At 37.8% G+C, this 14,500-nt stretch overlaps 1 protein-coding gene across 1 annotated transcript in view; it reads right to left on the bottom strand.

Moving 5' to 3' along the window:
- Nucleotides 1-213: 213 nt before the first annotated feature.
- Nucleotides 214-14,500, bottom strand: part of GNAT3 (G protein subunit alpha transducin 3) — a 28,748-nt gene continuing 14,461 nt past the window's right edge. The window contains exons 4-9 of the mRNA XM_010166397.1: nt 13,066-13,207; nt 10,176-10,333; nt 6,093-6,221; nt 2,223-2,352; nt 1,863-2,016; nt 214-502 (exon numbers count right to left, since the gene is read on the bottom strand). Coding sequence (XP_010164699.1) covers nt 312-502; nt 1,863-2,016; nt 2,223-2,352; nt 6,093-6,221; nt 10,176-10,333; nt 13,066-13,207 — 904 coding nt within the window. The 3' untranslated portion in view covers nt 214-311. The remainder of the gene's footprint in view (nt 503-1,862; nt 2,017-2,222; nt 2,353-6,092; nt 6,222-10,175; nt 10,334-13,065; nt 13,208-14,500) is intronic.

The raw sequence follows: 14,500 nt of genomic DNA, 5'->3' as shown, positions 1-14,500 counted from the left end.
TTCCTGAGAAGTGCTGATTACCTTCAAATTATATTGATTAAAATAAAAATTTCCCTTTGATTCCAGTAGGATTCATCAGCGGCTGGCACCTTTGTGGAGCAAGGATATTTTTTTTTTCAATCTTCATGGCACATACAGGAAGTCAGTGTTGGGTCTGCAATGCTCAGGATACAGGCTTCAACTGGCAGCTAACAAAAACCTAATTGATATTATTTCTTCCCTAGAGTTTTTTTTCATTTCAGTCAGCACACAGGATGAAGAGAAGGAAGTGGATTGAGATGGAGTCAAACTATGAGCAAAGGAGAGAATGGCTAGAAAAGCCCACAGTCTTTCAGATTTTCTTTGATTATTATGTCTGTGACTGCATCAAATACAAACTTGACATTCTGGGTGTCTGTGGCACATGTCAAGTGACAATATATCTCCTTATCTTCTTTCCTTATGTTCAAGTCTAGGAATCGTTTCTTGATGTAATTTCCAGCATCTTCAAATGTATTTAGTCCTAATGGAGAGAACAGTAAGAGCAAGAGAAGGCACATTTCAACTGGTACTTCTCACAGCTGCTTAAGAGAAAAGATTTTTTTTGTTTGTTTGTTTCTTTTTTTTTCCCAAAGGGCATTAACTTCATGCATTAGGTATGAAACTTTTGTGTCTAAACGGCCCTCCTAAATTTAGATTTCAATGCCTAACCAGAAGTCCTAATTTCTGAAGTGAAATTCTGCTGAGTAAGTCAGTGTGAAACAGTTAAGGACCTTAGAGACAGAGCAGAAAGTGAAAGAAACAGAAGAAAAAAGGAAGGAGCATTAATTCAAAGGGAAGCAGGTAGATAGCAGACAAAATTGGTGGGGAGTACAAAAATGAAGAGATAAAGAAATGAAGAAGGAAAAGGAGAAAAATTCCAATGCTTATATATTCAGCCATAATTTCTTCATGCATCTTTTCTGCCTTCCAGTTGTACTCCTTTCGAACAACAGGAGGTGTGAACACTGGTACTGCGGACTCGCTGCAGGTCTGGAGGAGGATGTGGCTCCTGCAGGCAAGCTGCTGCTGAGCGCCCTGGCTGGCTCCCATCCTGCCCAAAGCCTCAGGCAGCGTCAAGTGGCTTAGCTCCACTGAGTCTAGCACATAATATTTGATTATCCCAGTGAAGCACTGAGCAATTTTGAGTTGCTGTGTTGATGTGTCTTGAGAAAGGGAGTGCAGGAGCTGGTTTGCAGGTAGTGCACAGAACCCATCTTCTAATAATAATATTGCTTTAAGTATGTTTAATTCTGGACACTCTCTATCCCAAATACATTATATTTAGTTGATACTAAAATACTGTCAGATTTTGTTTTTTCTCTGCCACTTTCTGACATAGCCTCACGTGTTCTCTTGCATCAGCTGGAAACAGCTGCTATTTTTTATTTCCAATAGACACTACGGTGACGTACAAAAAGAGGCAGACTTTCTTTATGGAATGCGTTTTCAAAGTAGAGACATTAAACTTGGATTCAGTTATGGTGTGTGTGAATGATAAGCCACTGACTTGTACTGAAATATTGTCTGGGTTCACCACACCACACTTCAACGAGCTGAAACTTGTAGTTCTTTCAGCTTCCTCTACTGCCAATGGAGAGAAATAAGCATCTCTAGAGAGAGATGACCCCACCCTAGGATAAGCATCATGAGTTGGTGAGATGAATTGGATTCTGGCCATGTCTGTCCCATACCATTCTTTTGAGAGAAAGGCTGGATGCTTAGATAAGATCCTTAGTATTTAAATGGTTATATATAGGTGACTTGAGTCAAAGTCTCAGTCTTTAATGCATTGCCTCCACTAATTATCTGAATGTATTTTCTTCTGAAAACACCAAACTTACCATTATACTCAGGAAAGCAGATATTCAGGTGAACTTTTGTTATTTTCTCTTGAAAGAGGTCTTTTTTATTTAGAAACAGCACAATGGAGGTGGATGCAAAGCACTTGTGGTTGCAGATGCTGTTGAATAGCTGAAGGCTTTCGTGCATTCTGTTCTGTTGAGGTGCAAAAGGTAAACAGGAGAGACCGACAAAACTTATCCCCATATGTCATTTTTACTGTTATGTTCCTTACTGGCAAGAACCGAAACAGCAAAATAGCCTTTAAATGGTTATCAGGGAACAGGAATATTTCTGATATGCCATCAGAGAGTACATTAAAACTTAGCAGCAAAAAGGGTTGTTTGTCTCTTCTGACTCACCACTTCTTTGTCTTCCACAAGAACCATGTCATAGGCACTGAGTGCAGCACAGAATATGATGCAGGTAACTCCCTCAAAGCAGTGAATCCACTTTTTTCTCTCTGATCGCTGTCCACCCACATCAAACATCCTTTGAAAAAAAAACCAAAACCAAACAAAACCACCAGTATGTATGTGTGTGGTGTCTCTGCCCTAACAATCTCTTTAGCTGCTGTTTAAGCAGCAGTTAATGGGGAACACAAATCCCTTCATTTGTAGAGAGGAAAACATAGGGCTGTCCTCCTCTGCATTAATTTCCTTCAGTCTTTACCAGAAATTACTGCCTTTGGATAGAGTCATATCAACTTGGATATGGACCCCTTACATGGGATCCAAAGCCACCTGAGCGTACCTAGCTGGGACCTGGCCCAGGCCCTTGTCAGGTCCCAACTGAGATGGAGCTGTCATCAAAGCTACCGTTGTTCTGCTTAGCACTAGCTTTCAAAATTCCCACTCGTATTTGCAGTTCTTTAGTGATAAGGGATAGGGCTTTCTTTTCACTATTTCTCTGGCATAAAAGGTACCAAACTTGAACATTTTTCAAGTGCACTAGAAAGGAGAAAAATCATGCAAAAAATCAGATTTATCCTACCCTTACTTTTTCTGTTTTCTTGTGTGCATCATGACTTTTCCCTGTGTTGCCTGTTGTTGAACTTAAAACTGTAAAACCTAATCCCCTGGTGCATTATCCCTTCCTTCAAGAAAATACATTAGATCTTACTCTGGTTGTATCTCCTGCAATATCTGAAAATTAAAGACAGCTTAGTTTTTATAGCAATGAAAATATTGGGATTCACTATGAAAAAATCATGTCAGTAAGAAACAGAGCAAGTATAATTTGTTACTGAAACACGATTTTTGCAGTATATTGTTCCTCTGTTTTCTTCACCATGAGCAATCCAGATGATGGAAACAAAAGTTATTGTATCATTTTTCATCCTACTTAGAAGAAATGAAACACTTCTGAATGCTCATGATGAACTGTTTCTGCAGCTGAGGAGTAATTAGATAATTATTTTTTTTGGTACATTTCATCTCTTTGTCTGATCATTGGGTGTCTATAAATATGAATTATTAGGAAATCAGGAAGCTGTTGTGGAGCAAGATTTTGATAACAGGAGTGGCATTCTTCCAAGCATATCTTCACTGAGATCAGTATGCCTACTGAGGAGTGAGGTCAGTATGTGTGAAGCATCTTGACTTTTGACTGTGATTAGTGCCCAAAAGTTCCCTGCCATTATGTGTCTTCCTTGATTTGTAGTATATAACTCTGAAATTAGGGTTATGGGAGAAAAAAAGCTTCAAAATTTAGTCTGCAGTAAAGTTTTGCAAGCATACCTAACCATATGGATCTATGTTCACTTCCTGCAAGATTTTAACGTGTGGCCCTGTGAATAGTCTTGAGAAGCCAGTTAAAATATGACAAGATCAAGGCCAGAGGAAATGCTTATGGACAGTTTCTGTTGTACTAATGTTAGTTTGCTTAGGTCTTCTAATGTCAGCCCAGAACTTAACGTATGCCCATGTAAGACTGAAGTCCATCTGTGTGTGGTAGAAAATTTATTACTGAGATTTTATTTTTTATTATATTTATTATTATTTATCTATATTTTCCCAGCACTACTCTTTGAAATCTTAGCTCCAGATATGGGATTAGCTGTATATTCATTTACTCTAATGATACATATAGTGAGAACTGAAGACTGAAATAAAGCATGCCTGATTTCAGTCAAACTCTTCCTAGCAGATCAATGGAAATGACAGCAGGAGAGAACCTATGAAGATCAGACCTTCTTTTAAAAAATATTTAGTATGTTCTGAGCTCTGGAAACCAAAGTCAACATTAGTGAAATAAACTGAAGAGCACAAGAAAGCTAAATTACACTGAACTAGCAAAGTAACCACTAAGAAGACAGCAAATAACAAGAGATTATGTCTGTGCAATTGTTATTCAGTTCCCTGGAGCAGTACAGGGATTTAGACTTTTATTGCACCAACACAAAATGTTTTCTACCTCATTCAGTTCAGAAGAGAGACAAGTGTTTAGTGAATGAGGCATCTGTTCATGTTTTCTTTTTATCCATGTAAGGCTTGTGACCCCAAGCCTCATTTTAAGTACATCAACCAAAACTCACTCTGAATGTGGAAGTGTTCCTCTCTTTGTAGATGTTTCTATGGTATTTATCAAACTAAGTGCAGACTCATCAGGATCCCCCAGCTGTTTTTGCACTGCGCTGGCAATGCAAAGTAGCAGTAACTGTCTGGTTAAGATGGATTTATAGCTGTTCTGCATCTCTATAGCAGCTCAAAACCCTCAGACTATTTTGTAGTGATTTTACCTTGTATTACTCAAGCCTAAAACCACCAATGAATTCAATCATATAACACTACTGGGATGCATAGCAGAGAAGCTAAACAGTGAGTTTTTTGTGTTTGTGGCGGCATTAGGAGCATTCGTCTTGTTTTCAGACACTGAGGTAACTTAATTCTCAGTTGTGCTGCATTTCAGTTGGACCTAGACACTAATTCTGATATTTTAATGTTGGGCAGGACTGGTAGCAGGCATATCAAAGATGGTTTGCACTCTGATGATTTCTTTCTCCATCCTGATTTTATTTCTTACATAAACTATGGTTGTAACAGAAGGTGCTCAGATTTCCAATGTACAAAGCTATTTGGAAATATGTTAATCAGAGAAAAAGAAGATGCTATCTATGACATTGTACTGTAGTGTTTGTGGGTAAGTGTGTGCTGAATTTTCATGAATGATCATTGTATTAATAGATAATTTATTTGTAGGGCATTTACTTCAGAATCTTCATGAATGATCATTGTATTAATAGATAATTATTTATTTGTAGGGCATTTACTTCAGAATGTTATTTTGTGTATTTAATCTCGGTTGTGTCAAAGCATCTGTGTCATAGCATAGATGGTTTGGGGGATGTCTAATTGTCATGAGAAGAAAATGAGGAGAAAAAAAAAGCCTAATGAAAAATGTAAAAGTTATAATCCTGGTGCTTTATACATCTGTCTTTCTCTACAGACAGTTTCTTATCTAGACTACATTCCTCAGTATGCACCCCAGCCTTTAAATGAAGAATTAAATGTAATTCAGTCCATAGAGAAAAGCATTATAGAACACTGAAACTATCATAATTCATTCAAATATATTTACATGTGGAATTAGATGTTTTTAATTGGCTCACCAAGAATAAAGAAAATCTGGAGTATCTGAAAGTTTCAATTATTTTCAGTCACATTTCTCAGAGACATTATTTTCAAGATTTTTTTCTGAACACTTTGCTTTTCATCTTAAATGAGCAGGAAGGCATGCGTGCTAATACTGAAATTTCCCATGGGATAGAATGTTTTTTTTTTTTGCCAACTGTAATGCATTCCATTGTTAAGAGCAGTTATTTCTGTTCTCAAAAGAAGAGAGTGAAAGGTTGAGAGTGCATGCAAATTAGTAGTCATCAAATGTTTTGCATGCTGTTAAGGACATTTAGGTAGGCAAAATTCCGAAATGTCACAAACAATTATTCAAATGGCAGGATACAAATAATGCTTTTTAGGCACTTACATATGTAAAAATGTCCTTTTAGAACCTGATATGCTGTGTTCTCTTAATAATGGTCCATTATATGCTTAAAGTTGGAGTACTGGTACTAAAATATCTTGCTTTTTTTTTTGCTGTTTCAAAATGTTAAGTAAGAGTGGATTCAAGGATATAGGGAAGGGTTTACCAATATTATAAAAGGTCAATACCTTTGGAAGAAAATACTTGATAAAGATAAAATCAGAGAAAACTGTCAAATATGTCTTTCATACCTGAAGTTCAAATCTTTGAAAGAAAATTGAGTCTCTATAATCCCAGTTGTTTTCACTCGGGAGTGCAAAACATCTTGCTCACTAGGCACGTAGTCTGGCATTGCTAACCTATCCAAATCGTTGAGGTAACTAAGGAGAGGAAAAAGAAATAGTGACTGGTGAATTCGAAAGGTGAAATGAATGTTACTTTATCACTTCATATTGAGCTTCTTTTAAATATTTCATGTAAATTACACATTTAAATAGAATACTATTGGTTTTTATAAAAACCTAGATCCACAATCCAGAGCCTTTCTTTTTCTTTTTTTCTTTTCTTTTTTTTTTTTTTTTTTTTCTTCTTTTTTATGGAAGTGTAATTTAGTTGTATATAATAAACATCTTTCTGAGAATTTCAGTTCAGGAAAATCTTTCTTTTCCTCAGTGATGCTAATAAACCACCCTTCAGGAAAGAGGTTTTGTCCATTTGTTTTCAACAAGTGAGAATTGCCACCACAGGAGAAGAACCACAAGCATCTTTCAGGAGCAGATTGACTAGAAGTTATTACAACCTATCAGACCGGTTGCAACAGTGTCTTCCTTCCTAAGTGAAAGTGAGGGCATAATATTTTTGAGGAATTCATATTTAGAGGCTGTTTTCCCTGCAGACCTATACGTTTACAGAGGAAGGTACATATAACTAAAAAAAATATATATATTTTTTGGTCAAAACCAGAAGCTTCCAGGAAACTGAGGACCCCCTAGGTTTGTATGCACACAACCACCTGGAAAAGAGTGGATTGTCTGTTTTTATGTCTGGCTTATGGAGATAAAATCTGCATGAAATTAAAATCCAAACCAGATCTTTGAAGCCTGTTCTTATCCTACCACCAACTCTTCTCCTGTCTCTCTTCCAGGGGTATGCAGCTTTCTCAAAATGGCTGGACAGAGCATATGACTCCTGATGGCTGGTCTAGGAATCTGCATAAAGAGGTTAAGAATTGACGAAAGGAAAAGAAGAGGTGATGTCTGGGTAGCTTCCTATCTTTTAACTACTAATATTCAAATAAAGAACAAAGCCAAAAGCAAGAAACCACATAAAATAGTTGAATCATTTTCAAGCTTTTGGTGTCCCAGTTGGTACCTTTCCATTTGTAGCCTCTTGTCTCTGACAAACAAAATGCAGTCTTTCTAATGTTTGTTAGGCTTCATACCTTTTTTTTTCTTCTCTAACACAAAGTCTGCCCAGCATGAAGTTCTGCTGCTCGGTTTAACCAGACAATTACCAAACCAAGCCTCACAGCTCATCATCCTTGTCTGCAATATTTAATAAATCTCTCAGTAAAAAAATAAAATAAAAAAAATCTAGAATCTTCCATACAGAGGTTTGTAAGTAATGCTTGGAAATGGGATTTTCTTATTTTAATAGACTGAATCCACTCAGCAAAGGATGCTGAAGTTGATCTGAGTAATTCAGTGTTTGCCCATTATTTGAGTCCAGGAAACAATGTGTTTTTAAAACAAATGCAATATAGCTCTGGTTCTCTGAGTAGGACCTGAGGCAAACTCATCTCAGCTCACCTTTGTAGAAGGCAGAAACAAAAGACATTTTGCAATTTATAAATCATGTAAGCACTAAAAAACCCACTTGTATATAAAATGAATTATCAATATCTGATAGTTCTTAGTCACAAATACCTACATTCAATTCAATGCAGCCAATTGTTATTCCATAAAAAAATAGACCACGTTAATGATCTAGTTAATGGAGCAAGAGAGGCATCTTCAGATTGTTCCTAGAGCTGTAGGCAGCTCCAAGGGGACATTCTGCAGGTCGGATCTGCGCTGGTAAAAGAGGGAATGCAAACTAGTTGGTTGGTCTGAATGCCTGATCTTTCCTTGGCTTGAATTAGGTGACACGAATCCTACCCTGACAGGCAAATGACTGAGCAAGCCAGAAGCACCACGTGCTACTGGTAACTATACAATGACATTTAAGGTCACAATCTATAATCCTGATTTTGCCCCTTCCTTACCCATCATTCCATCTTAAAACAGGATTAATTCCAGGTGAGCCTAAGGAAGAAATTCCATCCAAATCTAACATACATGGGTTTTGCTATTATTCAGAACTCTTTTTTTTTTTTTTTTTTTTTTTTTTTTCCCCCCTGGTTAAAACGTACAGATGAAAGACAATGATCAAACTTCATTATCATGAATTAATAATTAAATATAACCTCAGAAAGTCAGAATTTGCACAATATAAATCAGTACTCTGTAGGAGCTGATTCACAGGAGTTGAGAAACAGGGGTTTGGTTCTAAAAGAAATTGAAAGGTGGCATTAGATGGTTGATTGCATCTAGCTGGTTTTAGATGGATCATTAGAAGCCCATCGGCCAGGGCAAAAGTTAAGTTGACTTTAATGTTTCAGAACTAAAGGCTAGATTTTCAGAAGCATCAGGTACTGAAAGATTAAGATAGAGGATTAGCAAGATTTTCAGAAGTGTTCAAGCAGATGAAAAAGATATCATTGCTGATTTTAATGTAACTCTGTCGATAAATAATGATTCTTGACTACTTTACAGACTTTACTAGTTCCCTTAAATACTGAAACCCATTGCAGGTTAAAACACAATGCAGCCCCTAACACTGAGAGAGGATTACTTTAGACTATCCCATCTTCTTTTTAGGCAACAAAACCTGATCTACCAGGCATAGTGTACACTCTAGAGTGTTAGCTGGTAAACAGGTAATATATTATTTTTTTATACTTTTTTTTTGTTTCTTTAATTTGATTTTTAATTTCAATAAGAGTTTTTCCTTTTATTTATGAGGGCTGATTTGTTACAGGCTTTTAGTGCTGGGAACTGCAGTGTGGCTGTGCTGGTTTTGGCTGGGGGAGAGGTAATTTGCCAGAAAAGATATGTTAGGAAGCAAAAGATTGCTCTGTACTATTTCTATAGAAACACGAGGCTGACATAAAATACTGCAAAATCAGGCACAAATCAACAGAAACAATATTTTCTTTGTTTAAGTATCTTGCAGAAAGGTCTTCATTCTTGTTTTGAAGATGTAAATAGGCGAAGAATGTTTAATATTTTCGTGTATCTCCCTTCTACTATCTACAGTTAGTGAGCTAATACTGCCTTGGGTTTGCCTGGCTCCTGACCCAGCCTCGGATCCTGCCCTTCCCTGCAGAGTGGAAGTGACACCCAGCACCTTGTGAGGTTTCACTCTCCGGGTGGCCTGTAGGAGGAGCTGCAGGAGCAGAGAAACCTCCAACTGCAGACCTTGGAAGATGAACCTCAGCTGGAACAACCCTGGGCACCAGGTCTGCAGTGAGACTTACGCACTTCGGGAAAGCTCTGACCAAGGTGACACCCCCTTTCTCGGTCTTGTATGAGCTTAGGGACAAACCAGCAGAACAGGACCACTGAAGCCTTCAAGAACAGCTTTGGAAGAAACCAACCAGGGACTCCTGAAAAGTGTAAGCTTACTGACTATATCTTAAGCTAGGAGTTGTACCTCAGCAGGATGGTGACCCTTCGTGGAGTCAGAGCTGAGCAGCCCTGGTCCCCTACTTATCTGCCTGCCACCTCCCAGGGTGCAGAAAGGGAACTGGGGCAGTCAGGTCAGAGAGCAGCTGCAGCACAGCTGGATGCTGAGAGGGTAACGACCCCAGAAATACCCGTCCATGCAGCCAGGTTAGTTTAGAGGAAAGTTTTTATAGTTTTCTCCGGGCTAAGGTTTAGCAGCTTGAAATGTATACATTCAAAGTACAACTCTAGGTAAAAACCTAGTTTAAATTCACTCTTTTCCCTCATTTTGTCAATCTTAGAACTACCTAGAGAGAGAGTGGACTTTTTTTTTACAGTTTAAACAAACTCACAGAAACAATTTGTTCCTTGTTTTCACTTGTTCCCTTTGGTTAAACATTTCTAATATATTACAAACACTAGCAAAAAAGCCCGTTCTTTTTCAGGTTAATGAGCAATTATTTTCATAGGCTATTCTGCATGTGAGGAAGAGTTCTTGTTGCAAGCCTTCCTACGCTGTCCCTTACAGGAATAGCCAGCTGTTCAGCACCTGCAGCTGGTGTCACCTACTAGGCTGCCGAGTCACTGAGCTGGTACTCCACTGCCCTGGCAAAGCAGGCCTGGGTCCCGCCATCGCTCCACAGTTGTTTGATGAGTTCAACCAATTCAGAAGACAGGTCGCCATCCTCCAGAGTTGTTGCCATGGCACACAGTTTCCTTTCATCTTCCTAAAGAGAAATTTCAGTAAATGTTGTGCAAGCACACTGTGCCCCTCCAGCTCCGTGAAGACGTGCTTGGTTTACAATGAGTTGCTGTGGCAAAATTTCTCATTTTCACTGATTTTTCCAGGTAGCTTTACTCACCTATGCACATGAACATCCTTTTACAAACTTTAGTTAGTGCCAAGGTTAGACTTAAATTGTGATACACAGAGTTTTCCTCTTTTTATTGTTTTGTTTTGTTCATAAAGGGGCTCAGTTTCATCTTACTATAGGTGTTCACAAAAGGTCCAACTTGGAAGGAGGGCTTTTATTATAAGAGAGAGTAATGGGGTATCAAAAAGTAAATTATAAAGGGTATTTAAAGCTTAAACATATCAAAACAAAGCAGAAATATGTGGCTAAATATATTTAATATAGTTGGAAGAAAAAAAAAATTATAGCTTTAGGCCACAATAAAAAATATGGCAAAGTGAGTATAATTAGTGAATGCATTTCCTATATGTTTTTTATTTGAGGAAGAAGAAACGAGTACCTGAATGAAATCCCAAATGTTTTAAATGTATTATTCTGTAATTTCTTTTGCAGTCAATCCAAATAGAATTAATGTAATCTATTACATTAAAAAAATATTTCTCTTCAGTGATTAACAGCTTGGGAATGTACCGTAAATAAAGAGCATGATTGAAATAGGGTCATTTGATATACTGTCACAGCAGTGGATAATTATAGAATATAATTCCTTCCTAGCCCTATAAGTAGACAATTGAAGTGACTTGCAGTCAATAGCTGCAAAAGTAGAAATGGATTCTGACAGTCACTGTTTTGGCACTGAGTATATTTTATTAAAAATAGAAAACATCTTCACAATAATATTTAACAAATTTGTTTTAGGAATGTACTATAGGTTTCAATCCAAGTTACAGTTTCTGGAAACTTTGTAAAAGTCAGAGACTGATCAAAAATAAAACACTGCAGGTCTTCTGAAAGACTAGAGAAATTGAGTTAGTGTAGGAGACCAATCTGTACAGTTAGCATGGGAAAAAAAAAAGGGGGGGGGGGGAAATAAGCTCTAGAGAATTGCCTTCATTTGAGAGGAAGGAGGAGAGCCATACAATTGCCCTTCTACATTGAACAAAGCTGACCCCATTCTACACTCCCATCCTCTCACTGAGTGCTGGGATGAGCAGAACTGAGTCATGCTTTCTTTCTCGTGTATGCCCCTCATTTCTCCCCAGGGCTGCTCTCCAGGGCACACACTTGTTCAGCTTCTAGATAAGAGTTGCAATGTTCTCTTCTTTGAGATATCACATATCATTTAATGATTATATGCAGCTGTCCTCCTACAAGACTGGCTTTCTCGGTTGAATAACCGACAACGAGAAGCCTTGAGCTCAGAGCCTCCAGTGTACAGTAAATGTTCGTTGATTATTATGCAAAAGGTGGCAACTGTGGATTTTGATGCTTACGTAAAAAGAGAAGATAGCGACAGATTGAGTTTATCATAACCTTGGTTTATATAATGTCTTGTTTCTCTGGCATTTAGACAGACTTCAGATGATTTTCATATTAAAACCAGATTGCAGTGGTGCTTTAGGAAGAAAAAATATCTCTCTCACCTGAACAGATGTTTGAAATTATGTGCTAAGGCACTTTTAGGATTACTTAGAGGTATTTATAGGCAGTCCTGGAACATGGATAAACCCATTGCTTTTGGCCCCAAGGTAAGCCCAGTCTTTGGGCTACAATACTTTAAGCAGCTAAATCTAGACCAGAACACAGCAAGAACAAAGTCCAGATGAAATCAAAGCTTGTATCAAAACAACTGTGGCTTATAGATGACTTATGATTTTACAGAAAATGTAAGCCAAGTTTGTTTTTGGAAGAAAAGCATTGTTTATCATTTTTTGGGTCAAAGTGCCACATATCACTGTAATGAAATGTTGACTTCTGGAACAAGAAAAGGTCTTTCAGATAAGCAGATACAATTCCCTCTAAGATAAACTTCTAGGGAATAGGTAGAATTTGCCAAAACTGGAACCAGCTGATACTCTGACAAGCCTTTGAGAAATTCTCAGCAAGATCTGAATTACAGGCAATAGACTAAATCATTAAACTGAGAAGAAAGGGATATATTTTTCCTTCTGTCCCTGAAAATTCAGCATGGTTACCAGAAGACAGCAGGTCACCTTACTGTGGCTCTTCCTCTACGTGCATGTGCATAGGATTGCTAACCATGCCAGGGAGGTCAGACTCTACTTCTCTGCAGTACTGATGTGCCAGTGCTGCTTCTGTACAATGGGGAGGTCTCTGCTCCAGGAGCAATGCCAAACTGAAATATTCCCAACATGTCCAGATGACCCTTCCTTACATTGGCACTTCCTTCCTTCCTTACAGCCCCAAGTTCTGTTCATAAAAGGGAAATATCTATTACATTTCCCAATAGCAATAAATAAGTAACTAAGCAGCTAAGGAAAAGGTTCATTTTTTTTTTCTTTGCAAGTGGAACACTTCTTTTGTAGCAAACTAAATGGCAGTTTATGCAAAGATTAGACCTCAGGCATAAGTCTTGAGAAAAGTTATATTGTGTCCCATATAACTCCAGCAATACTTAGTTTCCACTATCATAAAGCAAATATCGAACTCTCTTTGTTCTACTGGTCTTAACCATTATATTACCACCACCCCCCCCCAAAAAAAAAAGTATTCCAATGTCTATTTCAATTTTTTTTCATACTCACAATTCTAGCTGGATTTTCATAACTGATTCCTAACTTAGTCATTGCTTTCACGATAGACAGAATAGACTGCACTGCATTACTGTAAATGACAGATCTGAACTCCATGCGTTCCTGGTATGTGAAACCATCTTTATGGATGATCCTGGTGCAAAAACAGAAAACAAAAGGTTTATGGGATGCATTAAAAGAAAGCCATGAAAAGTGAGATCAGATGCTTTTGTGGTCAGCTTGAGGAAGAACTGAATCCACCTGGCCCTTGGAAAAGCATTTATCAATGGTCACTTTACCTGTTCTGTTGGAACAGGTTAACAGCAATTTCTGCAGTTATATGAGCTTAAATTTGTGAGGCTAGGTTTTGACTCCCCAGCTGGAGTGAACAGATATTGTTTTTTTGCCTTGTGGGTGAATATAAGATAATGTATGAACCCAGAACAAAACCTAGGCCCATTCCTGTGGATACAAAGCAGGATGCATAGCTGGACAGAGAGCCCAAATAGTTAGACCTGGGCTCTCACGCTGCTTGTTTAGTCATTCTCATTTTTAATCTGAATCTTACCTAGAGTAGAAAAATTGTTGTAAAAATATTTCTACACTGAGGCACTTCCTCAAGAAAACAAACAAACACACAAACAAAATCTTTAATATTTCTTTGTTCATCAGTTACAATTTCTAGTTGTTGACAGGTGTTACTGTTATTATCTATAGGTTTTGGAGACATACATATTACTCCAAAGGATTTGACCTGTTGTCTGGAGGACAAAGAACCTTAGTAGGCAAATTCATTTAATCTCATTCTGAGAGATATTATAAATTCATAATCCTCCTTGACTGGAGAATGGCATGTGGTTAAACTTCTCCAGGATCACTGTGCAGATTATATCATGACTCAGAGACGTCTTTTTCCATGTGTTGTGAAAAAGGATGAAAACTTGAACCGTTTTGGTGTGGCATACTCTCAATGAACAGACAATAAACTGTTTTGGCTGCTGCTGGAACCAAGGCTGTATTCTGCCTCACCTCAGTTGTTCAGAGGTGAAGGCAAGGTTATTAAATAAATAATTTCTGGGGTTTGGAGTTTGGAGTTTGATTTTTTTGCCCTGTCTCTTGCCAGAGAAGCAGTCTGGACAGAGCTATACAAGCAGAAAGGGGTGATGTGAAAGGATCTGAGAGGTTGGCCCAGAATGAGTCCAGGTGTGTGTCTTGGGGAGACTTTCCTTTAAAGAAAGGAAGTCAGCCCTGTCACAAATAAATTCACTTACTTACACACATGTGCACAAAATCCAGATCACAATTTAAAGTATCTTAACATCTCTCTGACTCATGGATGTCAGAAAATTAAAAAGTTACATTCTTGTTTCTGTAGGAATAGCACCTGTAGGAAAAAAGGTTTCTCTATATGTTTCCTCAATCACATCTAGACCGGGTAAATCTATAA

The sequence above is a fragment of the Antrostomus carolinensis genome, unplaced genomic scaffold (assembly GCF_000700745.2).
Source record: "Antrostomus carolinensis isolate BGI_N321 unplaced genomic scaffold, ASM70074v2 scaffold2944, whole genome shotgun sequence".
Lineage (NCBI taxonomy): Eukaryota > Metazoa > Chordata > Aves > Caprimulgiformes > Caprimulgidae > Antrostomus > Antrostomus carolinensis.
The sequence above is the reverse complement of the archived record's forward strand: the minus strand, read 5'-3'. Positions and strand labels throughout refer to the sequence as shown.